Raw genomic sequence first — 19,864 nt, 5'->3', positions numbered from 1 at the left:
GCTGTTTAGTGTATATACTCTGCATAAACGCCGCCTAGTGTATATACTCTGCATAAACGCTGTTTAGTGTATATACTCTACATAAACGCTGTTTAGTGTATATACTCTGCATAAACGCCGCCTAGTGTATATACTCTGCATAAACGCCGCCTAGTGTATATACTCTGCATAAACGCCGCCTAGTGTATATACTCTGCATAAACGCCGCCTAGTGTATATACTCTGCATAAACGCCGCCTAGTGTATATACTCTGCATAAACGCCGCCTAGTGTATATACTCTGCATAAACGCCGCCTAGTGTATATACTCTGCATAAACGCCGTTTAGTGTATATACTCTGCATAAACGCTGTTTAGTGTATATACTCTGCATAAACGCCGCCTAGTGTATATACTCTGCATAAACGCCGCCTAGTGTATATACTCTGCATAAACGCCGCCTAGTGTATATACTCTGCATAAACGCTGTTTAGTGTATATACTCTGCATAAACGCCGCCTAGTGTATATACTCTGCATAAACGCCGCCTAGTGTATATACTCTGCATAAACGTTGTTTAGTGTATATACTCTGCATAAACGCCGCCTAGTGTATATACTCTGCATAAACGCTGTTTAGTGTATATACTCTGCATAAACGCCGCCTAGTGTATATACTCTGCATAAACGCTGTTTAGTGTATATACTCTGCATAAACGCTGTTTAGTGTATATACTCTGCATAAACGCCGCCTAGTGTATATACTCTGCATAAACGCCGCCTAGTGTATATACTCTGCATAAACGCCGCCTAGTGTATATACTCTGCATAAACGCTGTTTAGTGTATATACTCTGCATAAACGCTGTTTAGTGTATATACTCTGCATAAACGCCGCCTAGTGTATATACTCTGCATAAACGCTGTTTAGTGTATATACTCTGCATAAACGCCGCCTAGTGTATATACTCTGCATAAACGCTGTTTAGTGTATATACTCTGCATAAACGCCGCCTAGTGTATATACTCTGCATAAACGCTGTTTAGTGTATATACTCTGCATAAACGCTGTTTAGTGTATATACTCTGCATAAACGCCGCCTAGTGTATATACTCTGCATAAACGCCGCCTAGTGTATATACTCTGCATAAACGCTGTTTAGTGTATATACTCTGCATAAACGCCGCCTAGTGTATATACTCTGCATAAACGCTGTTTAGTGTATATACTCTACATAAACGCTGTTTAGTGTATATACTCTGCATAAACGCTGTTTAGTGTATATACTCTGCATAAACGCCGCCTAGTGTATATACTCTGCATAAACGCCGCCTAGTGTATATACTCTGCATAAACGCCGCCTAGTGTATATACTCTGCATAAACGCCGCCTAGTGTATATACTCTGCATAAACGCCGCCTAGTGTATATACTCTGCATAAACGCCGCCTAGTGTATATACTCTGCATAAACGCCGCCTAGTGTATATACTCTGCATAAACGCTGTTTAGTGTATATACTCTGCATAAACGCTGTTTAGTGTATATACTCTGCATAAACGCCGCCTAGTGTATATACTCTGCATAAACGCCGCCTAGTGTATATACTCTGCATAAACGCTGTTTAGTGTATATACTCTGCATAAACGCCGCCTAGTGTATATACTCTGCATAAACGCCGCCTAGTGTATATACTCTGCATAAACGCTGTTTAGTGTATATACTCTGCATAAACGCTGTTTAGTGTATATACTCTGCATAAACGCCGCCTAGTGTATATACTCTGCATAAACGCCGCCTAGTGTATATACTCTGCATAAACGCCGCCTAGTGTATATACTCTGCATAAACGCCGCCTAGTGTATATACTCTGCATAAACGCCGCCTAGTGTATATACTCTGCATAAACGCCGCCTAGTGTATATACTCTGCATAAACGCTGTTTAGTGTATATACTCTGCATAAACGCTGTTTAGTGTATATACTCTGCATAAACGCCGCCTAGTGTATATACTCTGCATAAACGCCGCCTAGTGTATATACTCTGCATAAACGCCGCCTAGTGTATATACTCTGCATAAACGCCGCCTAGTGTATATACTCTGCATAAACGCCGCCTAGTGTATATACTCTGCATAAACGCTGTTTAGTGTATATACTCTGCATAAACGCCGCCTAGTGTATATACTCTGCATAAACGCCGCCTAGTGTATATACTCTGCATAAACGCTGTTTAGTGTATATACTCTGCATAAACGCCGCCTAGTGTATATACTCTGCATAAACGCTGTTTAGTGTATATACTCTGCATAAACGCCGCCTAGTGTATATACTCTGCATAAACGCTGTTTAGTGTATATACTCTGCATAAACGCTGTTTAGTGTATATACTCTGCATAAACGCTGTTTAGTGTATATACTCTGCATAAACGCCGCCTAGTGTATATACTCTGCATAAACGCCGCCTAGTGTATATACTCTGCATAAACGCCGCCTAGTGTATATACTCTGCATAAACGCCGCCTAGTGTATATACTCTGCATAAACGCTGTTTAGTGTATATACTCTGCATAAACGCCGCCTAGTGTATATACTCTGCATAAACGCTGTTTAGTGTATATACTCTGCATAAACGCTGTTTAGTGTATATACTCTACATAAACGCTGTTTAGTGTATATACGCTACATAACAGTATCCTACATACGGTGTAGTACTTTATTAAGCCTTATCTGTGTAGATAACCTGTAAACAACTCCTCCTCTATGAAATTTGCATTATAATTTCAACGGACAATTTATTTATTCACCTGTTTATTAAACCTTCAGATCCGAAAATTAAAATCAAATTAACGCCTAAATGTAAAGTGAACCCGCTGCGGTTTGCTGGTCCAGTGCAGTTTGTAATCTCCTTATCCAAATAAGTGGGAGTTCACGTTAACAGGTCTCCTGACAGATTCACACAGAAAACACTCGTTTTTATTCAGTGTGGCCATAAAGAACACACACAAACAGTGACGATATTAACGTACATAACGACATAAAGTCTTACCTGAAAAACATCACTTAGCAAAACGGAATAAAATCTTCATTTGTCAACATCAGACTGTTTGGGAGTCGTGACGCCATTTCTTCTTCGTCGATCACAGAAAGGACATAAACACACGTGACTCCACAGCGCCTCCTCTGGCCCAGGAAAAGCCTGTTTAAATAAAATACTGCTGCACTCTCTTTGATAGACAGTACACCACACATCACGTGTCCTGTCCTCCTGTCCATCCATCCATCCATTATCTCTAGCCGCTTTATCCTGTTCTACAGGGTCGCAGGCAAGCTGGAGCCTATCCCAGCTGACTACGGGCGAAAGGCGGGGTACACCCTGGACAAGTCGCCAGGTCATCACAGGGCCGACACATAGACACAACCATTCACACTCACATTCACACCTACGGTCAATTTAGAGTCACCAGTTAACCTAACCTGCATGTCTTTGGACTGTGGGGGAAACCGGAGCGCCCGGAGGAAACCCACGCGGACACGGGGAGAACATGCAAACTCCGCACAGAAAGGCCCTCGCCGGCCACGGGGCTCGAAACCAGGACCTTCTTGCTGTGAGGCGACAGTGCTAACTTCCATTTATCCATCCATTATCTGTAGCCACTTTATCCTGTTCTACAGGGTCGCAGGCAAGCTGGAGCCTATCTAGGGTGACCACCTGCTCATAAGCCCAAGGGGGGACAAGGGTTATGTTTTTGAGGGACAATGTGGGACGCCGCCCCCACTGCGCCGCGCCAGCCGCTGGATGACTCACAGATAGTGGTTTACCCATTTCTAGCACATACTACCTTACATGGTATATCAATAATACCCTATTCTGCTGTTATTGGTGATGTATGGTCATGAACAGGCCACCAAATGTGGTTTTTTTTAAATAAACATTCATAATATTTTGACCATTCAATGACTTGACAGACACACTTCCACTTATGATTTACTGAAGCTACTCAATTTTATTTATTTTCCATTACAATTTATTCACTTTAAATCAATCATAATATAATATTGAGTCTGAGGCTTTGCAGTGCATCAGTACAGCAGGAATAGTGACAAGTCTCCATTTAGTTTTCAGTGGATTAACAGGAATTGTAGTGGCTCAGCACCACAGAAACAGTAGAAAAAAAGTCTCTTAACTCACAACCACAGCTTTGTGCCACAATCTCCTGCCCGATATGATATTGCGTGTTGGACAGTGTGATACACACTCGTCACCTCTGCCGCAGTCACTTTGTCAGCTAGGGAGTCGTTTTTAAGTCGGAGGAAAGCATCCATAGATTTAGACATTTCTTTCTGTTGCACACGTTTCTTGTGAGTCTCCGCGAGCCTGTGTCGTTTCACATCGTATTCCCCGCCATGTCTGATTGAGAAAGATGTTTTGCAAAGGTCACAAAAAGCCCTCTCGGTATCCCCCTCAACCCCTTTCAGCCACAAATATTCATTTTCCCACTCTTTCCTGTACGTACACCTTCTCTTTTTAACTGGAGGTGGCGGTGCCTCACCTGCCATCTCCCCGGTACCTTTCTCCATTTTTTAATATGAAAGTAATGCATGCGTTGCACCTGCGTCCCTCGCCACTGTCTGTGCACGTGAGTGCGGTGTCATGGCAACAACAAAAAGTTGACAACAACCAGTCAGTTGTGAGGGGTGTGTGTGTGTGGTTTTGTTCTACAGTCTATAGTGGCGACGGTGGTGTGCTGAAATGTCAAGTACTCGTAATATTCGTTTGGCTGCCTGGGTGGCCCGAGGAGAGCGACAGCCCCCTCAGCAAGCATCGATTATGCGGGACACGTTCTGAATTTGCGGGACGCATAAATTCGGCTTCAAATGCTGTACGCGCACGCGCTATGCGGGACAGGTGGTCACCCTAAGCCTATCCCAGCTGACTATGGGCAAGAGGTGGGGTACACCCTGGACAAGTCGCCAGGTCATCGCAGGGCTGACACACAGAGACACACAACCATTCACACTCACACTCACATTCACACCTACGGTCAATTTAGAGCCACCAATTAGCCTAACCTGCATGTCTTTGGACTATAGAGGAAACCAGAGCACCTGGAGGAAACCCACGCAGACATGGGGAGAACATGCAAACTCCGCACAGAAAGGACCTTGTCGGTTGCTGGGCTCAAACCCAGAACCTTCTTGCTGTGACAGTGCCAACCAGTACACCACCGTGCCACCCCTCCTGTCCTGTCCTGTCTATTTAGTGCTTTTCCTGCTCCCAATTCAGGAAGGACTCTTAATTAGTTGTGTGTTGGGAGCAAGAAAAGCTCTAAAATGTGCAGGTGCTCCATGACCAGGGTGAGGAACATGTGTGCATCAGGGGTGGAAAATACTTGAGTACTTCATTACTACACTTAAAAGTACGGTAGACGGCCTTTCGATTTCATAAAATCGGTGAAATTTGGTCACTGTGACATATGTTTATTTCTGTAATATCTCACAAAAATATCAAGCCATTCTATGTTTGGCAAGTTATTTGATTTGAGGAGAGTCCCTAGCGGTGGCACGGTGGTGTAGTGGTTAGCGCTGTTGCCTCACAGCAAGAAGGTTCTGGGTTCAAGCCCAGTGGCCGACGGGGGCCTTTCTGTGTGGAGTTTGCATGTTCTCCCCGTGTCTGCGTGGGTTTCCTCCGGGTGCTCTGGTTTCCCCCACAGTCCAAAGACATGCAGGTTAGGTTAACTGGCGGCTCTAAATTGACCGTAGGTGTGAATGTGAGCATGAATGGTTGTTTGTCTCTGTGTGTCAGCCCTGTGATGACTTATCCAGGGTATATCCTGCCTCTCTATCGCCTATAGTCAGCTGGGATAGGCTCCAGCTTGCCCGCAACCCTGCACAGGATAAGTGGCTAAAGGTAATGGATGGATGGATGGAGATTCCCTAGCAAATAATGTACATGAAATCACTCGCTTCACTCAGCCAAGCAGACCGAGGAAGTCTGTGTGCGTGTTTACCTTTTTCTTCTTCTTTTGGGTTTTACGGCAACCATTTTTCTCTGACCTCTCTTATCAACAAGGCGTTTCCACCCACAGAACTGTCACTCACTCAATGTTTTTTGCACCTTCTTCTTCTTCTTCTTTTGGCTGCTCCTGATTAGGGGTCGCCACAGCGGATCTTTCGTCTCCATTGCTCCCTGTCTTCCGCATCCTTCTCTACCACACCTGCCACTTTCATGTCCTCTCTCACCACATCCATGTATCTCCTTTTTGGCCTTCCTCGTTTTCGTTTGCCTGGCAGCTCCATCCTCAACATTCTCCTTCCCACATGCTCTGCATCTCTTCTCAGGATGTGCCCGTACCATCTCGGTCTCATCTCTCTTAGCTTAATTCCCAAGCTCTCCACATGTGCTGTCCCTCTGATATGCTTGTTCCTTATCCTGTCCAACTTCGTCACTCCCATTGCAAACCTTAACATCCTCAACTCCGCCACCTCCAACTTTGCCTCCTGTCTCTTTGTTAAGGGTACAGTCTCCAATCCATACATCATAGCTGGTCTCACTACTGTCTTATACAGCTTACCTTTCACTTTTGCTGGGACTTTCCTATCACAAATGACTCCCGAAATCCTTCTCCAACTGCTCCACCCTGCCTGCACTCTCTCTCTCTCACTTCACTATCGCAGCCCTCATTTTCTTGCACAGTCAACCCCAGGTACTTGAACTCACCAACAGAACTGTCGCTCACTCAATGTTTTTCGCACCATTCTGTGTAAACTCTAGACACTGTTGTGTGTGAAAACCCAGGGAGATCAGCAGTTTCTGAAATACTCACACCAGTCCATCTGACTCAAATCAACATCCATGCCTCAGTGAAAGTCACACTTTGAGATCACAAGTTTTCCCATTCTGATGTTTGAAGCGAACACTAACTGGAGCTCTTGAGTTGTATCTGCAGCACATGCACTGTGCTGCTGTCAAGGGATTGGCTGATTTCGATAAAACAGCAGGTGTATGGGTGTTCCTAATAAAGTGGCTGGTGAGGGTCCATTCCAGTCGATAACATAATTGTCTAGGCAAGTAAGATTCTACATAATGGTAAATATTTCCATGATCTTTTATTTCTGATTAATTTAATAGCTAACGACACAACATGCATATGACCAGCAAACTTACAGAGATGTTTTAAAGCAAAATGACATACATGCTTTTCAGATAAGTAATAAAAAGATACTTTTCACATGAAAACATGGAATTAAATTAATTTAATCATTGTCTATGCTTTCACATAAATACACTTTAATTGTGGGGCGGCACGGTGGTGTAGTGGTTAGCGCTGTCGCCTCACAGCAAGAAGGTCCGGGTTCGAGCCCCGTGGCCGGCGAGGGCCTTTCTGTGTGGAGTTTGCATGTTCTCCCCGTGTCCGCGTGGGTTTCCTCTGGGTGCTCCGGTTTCCCCCACAGTCCAAAGACATGCAGGTTAGGTTAACTGGTGACTCTAAATTGACCGTAGGTGTGAGTGTGAATGGTTGTCTGTGTCTATGTGTACCCCGCCTTTCGCCCGTAGTCAGCTGGGATAGGCTCCAGCTCGCCTGCGACCCTGTAGAAGGATAAAGCGGCTAGAGATAATGAGATGAGACACTTTAATTGTACTTTCACACCCCGACCATGCTATATTTGCCTAGCTTGTACCTACACTCATTGGCCATTGTTATCAGGTACATCTATCATGTAGATAGCAGTTGTGACTAGGCATTGCAATGTTGATCAGAAGATCATAAGTTCAAATACCAGCATTGCCAAGCTGCCTGTATTGAAATCTGGAGCACGATTCTCAACTTCTCAATTGTGAATCTTTGGATTCTTTTTTTTTTAAAGAATGTTAGTCAAATAAGTAAATTGTAGATGCACTTTGTGTATTTACAGTTGCTGACTCTAGCCCATCAGTCGTCTTTATGCACAATTTGTCAAACACAGCTATGCCACAACAGCGCTATACACCAATCAGCCATGACATTATGACCACTGAGACCTTTCTGTTTTAGCCAGCATTAACTTTTCTCAGCAGTTTGTGCTACAGTAGCTCTTCTGTGGGACTGGACCATATGGGCTAGCCTTTGTGCCTCATGCGAATCAATGAGCCTTCGACACCCATGACCCTGTCGTCGGTTCACCCGTTGTCCTTCCATGGACCATTTTTTGTAAGGAGTAACCACTGCATACCAGGAACACCCCACAAGACGTGCCATTTTGGAGATGCTCAGACCCAGTCATCTAGCCATCACACTCTGGCCTTTTCAAAGTCACTCAGATCCTTACGCTTGCCCATTTTTCCTGTTTTCAACACATCAACTTCAAGAACTGACTGCTCACTTGCTGCCTAATAGATTCCACCCTTTGACAGGTGCCATTGTAATGAGATAATCAATGTTAGTCACTTCACCGGTCAGGGGTCATAATGCTATGGCTGATCGATGTATTAGGCAACACAGTATTGCTGAGATCTTTATAGACTGCTGGGTTAGTAGTCCATCGATCAAAAATATTAAGCTAACAGGCCATAAAATGGTAGAGGATAATTAACGCAAATTGTCCATGGAAAAAAATGACCCGTACACTTGTAAATAATAAGGTAGGTGTGTCAAGGGCACTTGAGAGATGCATACAAATGTTTTATAGTGTTGCTTTTTTTTGTGTGGTTATACAACTTTTCTTTAGTCTGAACACACAGGCTTCTTGCTGAATAGTATTTTACTTTGCTGGTAATCACAGATTTGTCATGAACCCCATATAACTCACATAGAAGCATGGATATCTGGTGAATAAGTGCAATAGTTTCTCAAAAAAGGCTGAATTTCAGCTGATCGTCTGAGAGTTTATAAAAATTTTACATGTTGATTCTGTGACGTTTTTATGCAAATAACTTAATAATGTATGGATTCTATCGCAGACAAAAATCAGTCATAGCTTTTATAGATATTTTATAAAAGGTAGCTTGATTTGCAAGCAATTTGTAATGGAACACATCGTTCACCATAATGTAGCTGTTAAAGACACTGAGTAGATGATGAGAATTTTTGGTATGCATTACAGACAATCATTTCCGAATGTTTAGTCTCGTGTTCTAAAATTACTAAAGTGACAAGGAATGCTTGGAAAGAATAAAATTCTTCACATTTCACTTTACAATATTGTACAGCTAAGCATCTGTGGAAATATACAGCATATTTGAATGCATTTGGTGTTACAGAAAGGTGTCTTTCATTACACCAGGTTGCTCGAGAGCAGCCTTCCTTCTAGCTGCTGCTTCCAGAATCTTCTTGCGAGGCCCTAGCTGGATTCGGATGCTTTTTAGATCGTCGTCTGAGCAGAGCATGAGGGCTTCCAGGTCTAACTTCTCACGGATAAACACAGGGGCAAAGTCTAGTAGGTTTACAGAGGTCAGGAAGGAATGCAGGGGTGATGTTTCCTCATCTTCATCCAATCCAATCTCCTCTTGGTTCCAAGGCAATTGTGAATCCTCCTGTGACTGGTCATCCAGTCCTGCCTCCTCTGCTTCAAACACCTCCTTGAGGGCCAGGAAACCCAGGTTCTCTGTGTCACCAATAGGAAATTCATCTGGTTCAATTCCCATTTCCATGGAGAAGTTCTTTCGGAAGACCATGTTTCCAAGACCTGGCCTCTTAAACAGGGATTCTTTGATCTGCTCTTCATTGTCTTCTTCCTCATCTTGAAACTCTTCAACTGCATCTCCATCCTCTTCATTTTCATCCTGCTCATTGAAGACATCCTCTACATATGGCTTTTCTGCTGTTCCATTCTCTGTTTTCGACATGGTGTCCTTCTTTCCAAACTTGCGCTGGAGAGTTCCTGTAATGGACCCGAATTTGTTGGCAGTGAGCTTGTTTAAGCTGTTCATGGTTCCCGTGCTAGAGAAAGAACCTGCACTGGCTCCAGAGACAGAACCACCACTGCCACGGTACCTCTTGTCCATCTTATTCTGGTGCTTCTTTTTGACTTTCTCACACTCCTTCACATTGCGTTCTGCATCTTTGACCGCTTGTTTCTTCAAATGTGCCACATTCTTGGGGTGCTGCATTGTCTGCTGGTTAGCAGCACTGTCTAGGAAGCGGACGCAGTTCATCTGATCCCGAGATGCAGCAACATCCATAGGAGTGTGAAACTCATTATCCAAAGCGAAGACATTGGCGCCAAAGGTGACCAGGAAGCTCAGTATGTGCATATGACCATTGGAGGCTGCGTGATGTAAGGGTGTGTTCCCCCAGATGTCGCTTTTGTTGGGATCTCCACTGTAACAAAATCAGATCAGATTCAGAAAACAATTTATTCACCAAACTACTGGAAGATACACACACAACTAAGAGGGGTTTTTTGGTGCATTTGATTCTATGAAACATCTTACATTTACGCAGTGCCTCAAGAGTACCCTGAAGTCACACAAACAAATAGACATTACAACTGCGCAGTCAAACAATATTAAGGAACACAGCATGAACAATTACACCAGGTCAGTTTGTCTACATATCATTTAATTATCAGTGGCTCATGATCATAGATTTTTGGTGGGGAAGAGCGACATTAATAATAGCCTCATTCAAAAATTCAATTATTTAAGTTAAATAAAGTGATTTATGGGGCGGCACGGTGGTGTAGTGGTTAGCACTGTCGCCTCACAGCAAGAAGGTTCTGGGTTCGAGCCCAGCGGCCGGCGAGGGCCTTTCTGTGTGGAGTTTGCATGTTCTCCCCGTGTCTGCGTGGGTTTCCTCTGGGTGCTCCGGTTTCCCCCACAGTCCAAAGACATGCAGGTTAGGCTAATTGGTGGCTCTAAATTGACCGTAGGTGTGAATGTGAGTGCGAATGGTTGTTTGTCTCTGTGCCAGCCCTGCGATGACCTGGCGACTTGTCCAGGGTGTACCCCGCCTCTCACCCATAGTCAGCTGGGATAGGCTCCAGCTTGTCTGTGACCCTGTAGGACAGGATAAGCGGCTACAGATAATGGATGGATGGATAGATGGAATCCCCCGTCCCTCTCCCAATCTTTGCAACATATCTTACAATAGAAAAAGGTTCTGTATATCACATACACACTGTCTGCACTTACACTTTGCCTTTGTTTGCAGAAATTTGCTACATTTAATTCCAATTATTTTCTATGAAACAAGATCTTGGTAGATTCAGGGTATTTTTAAACTAGCCCAGTTTGGCAACCCCATTGTGGACTGCCCTGTCTGGTGCGCCTACTCGACTGAAAATACTCATAGAATAAACATGAGCCTGGGTGATTACTAGGACTCTATTAGTGCTTGTTGCAGTTCCTATTTTTGATCATCTGGTGCAATAAATAACTCTATGGAACTAAATGGGGCAGCACTGTCAGAAAATAAAGTACATTATCAGTCCTCAAAAAAAAATCTCCCAGCCTTACTTGGCCTTTTTTCAGAAAAAAGAAGGTATATTCCAACATGTAGCTAATGCTAACGCTAGGCCACAAATCTGCACCATCACGCCAGTCATTTCGAGGAATTTTGTAGGGATCATAACGGCTAATAAACTCTCATTTCCATGTATATCTATCCTTCGCTTCTTTCTGACTAAGACTGTCCAAGTAATCCGGTAATAGAGCTTTTTTAGCTGTAGTTTTCTTCAGACAACAGCAACAGACACTGGACATCTCCGCTTGGCTTCAGTATATGAACAGCCAATCAGCGGGTCCTGTATGTGTTAATGACTTGTATGTCATGATTTACAACCAGTTGGAGACACCCTTTGTTGGCTGTCCACCAATCTCAGGTTCCTGTGCCACAATGGCGGTATGTTGATAAATATTTAGAAAATAAAAATGATGTCATTATGAAATATATGAAACCATCAAAAACAATTAAAAAATCATTATATATATATATATATATATATATATATATATATATATATATATATATATATATATATATACACACACGCACACACACACACACTGGTTAGAGGTAAGGAACATTATTCGGTGATATGGTTTATTATTAACTCCAATCATGATATAAAAATTCCAAGTTGACACCTGCCCGCTTCAACCGTGCTGCTGGCACATGATGTCCTTGATCCTCATTGCCCTCAGCCAATTGGTATAATTACATCATTACGTGGACCCCTCTGAGTCGAGCTTTTCCATTACACTCGAACACACGCATACTTCGACGTATTATAACCAAAAACAAGTAAATTTGAATGATTTCCTCAAAATATTTTTTGTACTTTTATATATTGTCGTGCTGATGAATAAAACTTTTGAATGCATTTCCCGTGAAATGAGACGAGCTACTTTAGATTGGTTCTCTGCGCCTGTGTGCCTGTGTTGCTTAGGTTGCCAGCACAAACTTTTGTCGTCCAATCAGACGATTACCATTAAAGTTTTACTCGTCCTTGCACAGACTTTAGTCATCTCGGACGATTGGACATGAGGTTTTTCAAGCACTGATTATTGTACCTGTAGAGGTACAGAAGCTTGTCACTGAGGAAGCACCCTCTAAAGCACTTATTTGTACCCTTTAAGTACTGCTTGGGAACATAGTACAACCCCAATTCCAAAAAAGTTGGGACAAAGTACAAGTTGTAAATAAAAACGGAATGCAATGATGTGGAAGTTTCAAAATTCCATATTTTATTCAGAATAGAACATAGATGACATATCAAATGTTTAAACTGAGAAAATTTATCATTTAAAGAGAAAAATTAGGTGATTTTAAATTACATGACAACAACACATCTCAAAAAAGTTGGGACAAGGCCATGTTTACCACTGTGAGACATCCCCTTTTCTCTTTACAACAGTCTGTAAACGTCTGGGGACTGAGGAGACAAGTTGCTCAAGTTTAGGGATAGGAATGTTAACCCATTCTTGTCTAATGTAGGATTCTAGTTGCTCAACTGTCTTAGGTCTTTTTTGTCGTATCTTCCGTTTTATGATGCGCCAAATGTTTTCTATGGGTGAAAGATCTGGACTGCAGGCTGGCCAGTTCAGTACCCGGACCCTTCTTCTACGCAGCCATGATGCTATAATTGATGCAGTATGTGGTTTGGCATTGTCATGTTGGAAAATGCAAGGTCTTCCCTGAAAGAGACGTCGTCTGGATGGGAGCATATGTTGCTCTAGAACCTGGATATACCTTTCAGCATTGATGGTGTCTTTCCAGATGTGTAAGCTGCCCATGCCACACGCACTAATGCAACCCCATACCATCAGAGATGCAGGCTTCTGAACTGGGCACTGATAACAACTCGGGTCATCCTTCTCCTCTTTAGTCCGAATGACACAGCGTCCCTGATTTCCATAAAGAACTTCAAATTTTGATTTGTCTGACCACAGAACAGTTTTCCACTTTGCCACAGTCGATTTTAAATGAGCCTTGGCCCAGAGAAGACGTCTGCGCTTCTGGATCATGTTTAGATACGGCTTCTTCTTTGAACTGTAGAGTTTTAGCTGGCAACGGCGGATGGCACGGTGAATTGTGTTCACAGATAATGTTCTCTGGAAATATTCCTGAGCCCATTTTGTGATTTCCAATACAGAAGCATGCCTGTATGTGATGCAGTGCCGTCTAAGGGCTCGAAGATCACGGGCACCCAGTATGGTTTTCCAGCCTTGACCCTTACGCACAGAGATTCTTCCAGATTCTCTGAATCTTTTGATGATATTATGCACTGTAGATGATGATATGTTCAAACTCTTTGCAATTTTACACTGTCGAACTCCTTTCTGATATTGCTCCACTATTAGTCGGCGCAGAATTAGGGGGATTGGTGATCCTCTTCCCATCTTTACTTCTGAGAGCCGCTGCCACTCCAAGATGCTCTTTTTATACCCAGTCATGTTAATGACCTATTGCCAATTGACCTAATGAGTTGCAATTTGGTCCTCCAGCTGTTCCTTTTTTGTACCTTTAACTTTTCCAGCCTCTTATTGCCCCGTCCCAACTTTTTTGAGATGTGTTGCTGTCATGAAATTTCAAATGAACCAATATTTGGCATGAAATTTCAAAATGTCTCACTTTCGACATTTGATATGTTGTCTATGTTCTATTATGAATACAATATCAGTTTTTGAGATTTGTAAATTATTGCGTTCCGTTTTTATTTACAATTTGTACTTTGTCCCAACTTTTTTGGATCGGGGTTGTACATTTTTGGCCCTAAAAAGATTCACATAGTATCCTTGAGGTCCAATAATGAGCCTTAGGGTGTACATTAGTGTAGCTTGTACCTTGGGGGACAGAAATGGACTCCTTCTGTACCCCTATTTCTGATAGTGAATGAGCATCCTGTATGCTGTACACAATATCTGAAAAACTGAGTAAATGAATTGGCTTATATCTGTGAAATAGCAACACTGAAAAAATATCATTGGTCACTCAGTATGGTAATTAATATTTCAATGGAATTTAAATTTATGGTGCGGTAAAAGAGGACTATGAAAATGAACTTTTGTTGAATGGCTGTGGGCACGATGCCCCTCTGGATGGGTAACCAGTGCCCCACTGGACTTAGTGCTAAGGAGTGTATAGTAATCACATATGCTCAATGACTTTTCATTCATTTTCATAATGCCCCCCAAAACACACCCTATTAGTTAATCATGAAGGGCTTGTTAGTCCAGCCAGACTTCCCTATGTCTCTGCCTTACCAGTTTTATTGCATTACCACCTGCTGTACACATCCTACCTTTCCAGCTCCCTGCCACCTACTTTATTATAGTCATGATAGTGTGATAAGGTGTAACATCATAAGTTAATCTGTAATCCATTAAGAGTAAAAGTCCACATTCGTGCTCCAACTATGCACATGATAACTCTGATTACAATCTATAACAGCTCGCCTGGGTGTGGAACATCTTTCCATAGTACAGTTGCTAATGCTCTGGAAAAACAGTTCACTGTTCATGAAGTCAAAAGTAATTTTTAAAAAACCAGGAGTCCTTACATAGAAACTACTCTATAATAATACAGTGGTGCTTGAAAGTTTGTGAACCCTTTAGAATTTTCTATATTTCTGCATAAATATGAACTAAAACATCATCAGATTTTCACACAAGTCCTAAAAGTACATAAAGAGAACCCAGTTAAACAAATGAGACAAAAATATTATACTTGGTCATTTATTTATTGAGGAAAATGATCCAATATTACATATCTGTGAGTGGCAAAAGTATGTGAACATTTGCTTTCAGTATCTGGTGTGACCCCCTTGTGCAGCAATAACAGCAACTAAACGTTTCCGGTAACTGTTGATCAGTCCTGCACACCGGCTTGGAGGAATTTTAGCCCATTACTCCATACAGAACAGCTTCAACTCTGGGATGTTGGTGGGTTTCTTCACATGAACTGCTCGTTTCAGGTCCTTCCACAACATTTCAATTGGATTAAGGTCAGGACTTTGACATGGCCATTCCAAAACATTAACTTTATTCTTCTTTAACCATTCTTTGGTAGAACGACTTGCGTGCTTAGGGTCGTTGTCTTGCTGCATGACCCACCTTCTCTTGAGATTCAGTTCATGGACAGATGTTCTGACATTTTCCTTTCGAGTTCGCTCGTATAATTCAGAATTCATTGTTCCATCAATGATGGCAAGCCGTCCTGGCCCAGATGCAGCAAAACAGGCCCAAACCATGATGCTACCATCACCATGTTTCACAGATGGGATAAGGTTCTTATGCTGGAATGCAGTGTTTTCCTTTCTCCAAACATAACGCTTCTCATTTAAACCAAAAAGTTCTATTTTAGTCTCTTCCATCAATAAAACATTTTTCCAATAGCCTCCTGGCTTGTCCACGTGATCTTTAGCAAACTGCAGACGAGCAGCAATGTTCTTTTTGGAGAGCAGTGGCTTTCTCCTTGCAACCCTGCCATGCACACCATTGTTGTTCAGTGTTCTCCTGATGGTGGACTCATGAACATTAACATTAGCCAATGTGAGAGAGGCCTTCAGTTGCTTAGAAGTTACCCTGGGGTCCTTTGTGACCTCGCCGACTATTACATGGCTTGCTCTTGGAGTGATCATTGTTGGTTGACCACTCCTGGGGAGGGTAACAATGGTCTTGAATTTCCTCTATTTGTACACAATCTGTCTGACTGTGGATTGGTGGAGTCCAAACTCTTTAGAGATGGTTTTGTAACCTTTTCCAGCCTGATGAGCATCAACAACACTTTTTCTGAGGTCCTCAGAAATCTCCTTTGTTCGTGCCATGATACACTTCCACAAACATGTGTTGTGAAGATCAGACTTTGATAGATCCCTGTTCTTTAAATAAAACAGGGTGCCCACTCACACCTGATTGTCATCCCATTGACTGAAAACACCTGACTCTAATTTCACCTTCAAATTAACTGCTAATCCTAGAGGTTCACATACTTTTGCCACTCACTGATATGTAATATTGGATCATTTTCCTCAATAAATAAATGACCAAGTATAATATTTTTGTCTCATTTGTTTAACTGGGTTCTCTTTATCTACTTTTAGGACTTGTGTGAAAATCTGATGATGTTTTAGGTCATATTTATGCAGAAATATAGAAAATTCTAAAGGGTTCACAAACTTTCAAACACCACTGTAATTATAGTGATAAATGTCATTGTAAAACATTTTCTGGGTTGCAACGATGTTTCTCATTTTGTTGAAAATACTACTATTTTCTAAGTGATGAGTACTACATCAAAATGTAACTATAATACACAAAGACAGTAAAGCGGCTTGAATCTGGCTTGTTTTGCGGAAACATCCATAACGTACAAGCTACAGAACATGAAGGGCCACTTTTATAGATTTCATTCGCCTCGTTAAATGCTTGGTACGTACCACTCGTGGAAATGTCATTAATAAAAAATAATGTCAAATCATAATGAAAAATGACTTGGATTTGGGTGGCACGGTGGTGTAGTGGTTAGCGCTGTCACCTCACAATAAGAAGGTCCGGGTTCGAGCCCCGTGGCCGGCGAGGGCCTTTCTGTGCGGAGTTTGCATGTTCTCCCCGTGTCCGCGTGGGTTTCCTCCGGGTGCTCCGGTTTCCCCCACAGTCCAAAGACATGCAGGTTAGGTTAACTGGTGACTCTAAATTGACCGTAGGTGTGAATGTGAGTGTGAATGGTTGTCTGTGTCTATGTGTCAGCCCTGTGATGACCTGGCGACTTGTCCAGGGTGTACCCCGCCTTTCGCCCGTAGTCAGCTGGGATAGGCTCCAGCTTGCCTGCGGCCCTGTAGAACAGGATAAAGCGGCTAGAGATAATGAGATGAGATGAGACTTGGATTTGACAGTTTTGTCCAGGGTGTAGCCATAATACTCAGCTCTAGTTGTAAAGTTTACAGCCTGCAAGCAGATTTTAGAAGAAGAACAAGTAATCATGCCAACCTTTGCTCCAAAGTAATCAGATCTGTAAAATGCTAACACAAGAACAACACCACCGTATGCCAAGCAAAGACTAATTTATTTCATAATGTTACAGGCAAATATAGTTTAAAGATGCTGTCAGCGAAAGAGATGAATGTAATGTCTGAAAGTCTTGCTGTTAACAGACATTTAAAAATAAATAGTAATTATAAACAGTGGATTCTATTCACTTAATTGTTCTATTCAATAATTTGCCAGTAACCTCAGAAGACAACACTGGTTATTCATGAGTGAGGCTCTTAATTTTTTTTGTTTGTTTTTCGAGTGAGAAATAACTCTTTTATTAGATTATCAATTTAATAGTTTGCTTGGTTTGATTAATCAAAAAAAAAAGGTGAGTTTCAAGTGAGAATTTGCAATTAATATTATCCAGAAATGTCCCCATATGGAAACAGCAGAAAATAAAACCTCACCCTCTGCTGCAGATGAGTTGCAGAGCCTCCAGTCGGCCGTGATAAGCGGCCCAGAGAGTCGGGGTCATTCCATCCTCATCTGGAGTGTTCAGGTCTTTCCTAGTGGCCTCCTTCAACAAATCCAAATAGCCATCAATGGCTGCCTTATGATATCTAGACATGGCTGCGGTAAATAGATTAGTCCGATATAGAGATATAAACAAAATTTAGCAGCCACAGAAGAGCATTTTGAACCCTCTGTTAGTCTCTTCTTCTTTGTAGGGCAGAAAGGAGAAGTGAGCACTGATGAAAAGACCACATGGAGCGTCATTACCACTCAGTAGGGCAATAAACCAAAGTCCATTGTGTTTGCTGTGTGAGCTCATGATGCTGGTTGGCTGAATAGGAACAAGTGGCAAAATTAGCCTGTGAAATGATAATAAAAACGAGCAATATTGCATTAATCTCACAGAGATTAATAACCTGAAAAAAGTAAAGATTTTTTTTTTTTATTTACTGGGTGATTAGACATTACAAAATCATAACATCAAAAACAGCTTCGGCAAAACTGAATCGTGAATAAGGAAGAACCTGTGAATGTGATTTCACAGCCTGAATTCAGCTGGGATTGGCTCCGGCTTCCCCATGACCCTGACAGATAAGGAGTATAGATAATGTATGGATGGATAAGTAAGAATCCTTTATCTTTCATGTTTGCATCAAGGTTGCCCAGTCTTCAGTTCAAAAGCCAGTCAAACCCACCTAAAACCCAGCTCTATACCAAAACCTCTAAATTGGTTTCTCCAAAATTATATACTAAATTGCTTTATGTTGACAAATGTATTAAAATTTGTACATACCAATACATGGATAGTATTAAAAATCTCATTCTCATCTCATTATCTCTAGCCGCTTTATCCTTCTACAGGGTCGCAGGCAAGCTGGAGCCTATCCCAGCTGACTATGGGCGAAAGGCGGGGTACACCCTGGACAAGTCGCGAGGTCATCACAGGGCTGACACATAGACACAGACAACCATTCACACTCACATTCACACCTACGGTCAATTTAGAGTCACCAGTTAACCTAACCTGCATGTCTTTGGACTGTGGGGGAAACCGGAGCACCCGGAGGAAACCCATGCGGACACGGGGAGAACATGCAAACTCCGCACAGAAAGGCCCTCGCCGGCTACGGGGCTTGAACCCGGACCTTCTTGCTGTGAGGCGACAGCGCTAACCACTACACCACCGTGCCACCCAGTATTAAAAATATAAACAGTAAATCGACAGCTAGCTTTTGTCTATCCAAGGGCTTTGTCCTTTGTGGGCTTTTGCCCAGCTGGGGTCCTCTGTCCATAGTGGGGCTCCTAGAGATTTGTCCATTATGGGGATTTGTCATTTGGCGGGCTTCTGTGCAACCAGGGGCTTTGTCCATTCGTAGGGTTTTGCCCAAAGAGGGGCTTCATCTGTTGTGGGGTATGTTTATGTTAGGACTGTTAACATTATAGTCATGCTGTCTGTTGTTGCCCGGATAGGGATGGGTTCCCTTTTGAGTCTGGTTCCTCTCGAGGTTTCTTCCTAATGTCGCCGGAGGGAGTTTTTCCTTGCCACCGTCGCCACAGGCTTGCTCATTGAGGATAGATTCGGGATAAAATTAGCTCATATTTTAAGTCGTTCAAATTCTGTAAAGCTGCTTTGCGACAATGTTTATTGTTAAAAGCGCTATACAAATAAACTTGACTTGACTTGACTATGTAATAGGTCATCATCTACCAATCATCTGTTGGGGATTTATCTGTTGTGAGGCTTTTGAACATCAGTGTTATTATTACTGAAGACTGTAATATCCTGGCAAATTCATTATAATATTTACACCATACAATACATATCTTCTTCTTTCGGCTGCTCCAGTCAGGGGTCACCACAGCAGATCTGATCTGCATATTTGATTTGGCATAGGTTTTACACCAGATAAAACCTATTCCTGATGCAACCCTCCCCAATCTATCCAGGCTTGGGACCAGCACTAAGTATGCACTGTCTTG

General features: G+C 42.4%; 2 protein-coding genes across 4 annotated transcripts in view; both read right to left on the bottom strand.

The window, feature by feature from the left end:
* Window positions 1-3,134, bottom strand: part of si:ch211-256e16.3 (kelch-like protein 20) — a 44,722-nt gene extending 41,588 nt beyond the window's left edge. For 2 of the 3 annotated variants that reach the window (XM_060901751.1, XM_060901752.1), the window contains exon 1: window positions 3,026-3,134. The gene's annotated coding sequence lies outside the window, so the exon portion shown is untranslated. The remainder of the gene's footprint in view (window positions 1-3,025) is intronic. The other variant, XM_060901754.1, reaches the window with a different exon arrangement.
* Window positions 3,135-9,211: 6,077 nt separating this feature from the next.
* Window positions 9,212-17,999, bottom strand: anks4b (ankyrin repeat and sterile alpha motif domain containing 4B). Its single transcript, XM_060902623.1, has 2 exons — window positions 17,839-17,999; window positions 9,212-10,277 (listed from the first exon to the last, which is right to left on the bottom strand). Exons 1-2 carry the CDS (start codon window positions 17,997-17,999, stop codon window positions 9,212-9,214), a joined length of 1,227 nt encoding a protein of 408 aa, XP_060758606.1.
* Between the last annotated feature and the right edge of the window lie 1,865 nt (window positions 18,000-19,864).

Source organism: Neoarius graeffei, chromosome 20 (assembly GCF_027579695.1).
Source record: "Neoarius graeffei isolate fNeoGra1 chromosome 20, fNeoGra1.pri, whole genome shotgun sequence".
Lineage (NCBI taxonomy): Eukaryota > Metazoa > Chordata > Actinopteri > Siluriformes > Ariidae > Neoarius > Neoarius graeffei.
This window is presented reverse-complemented; position numbering and strand designations above follow the sequence as displayed.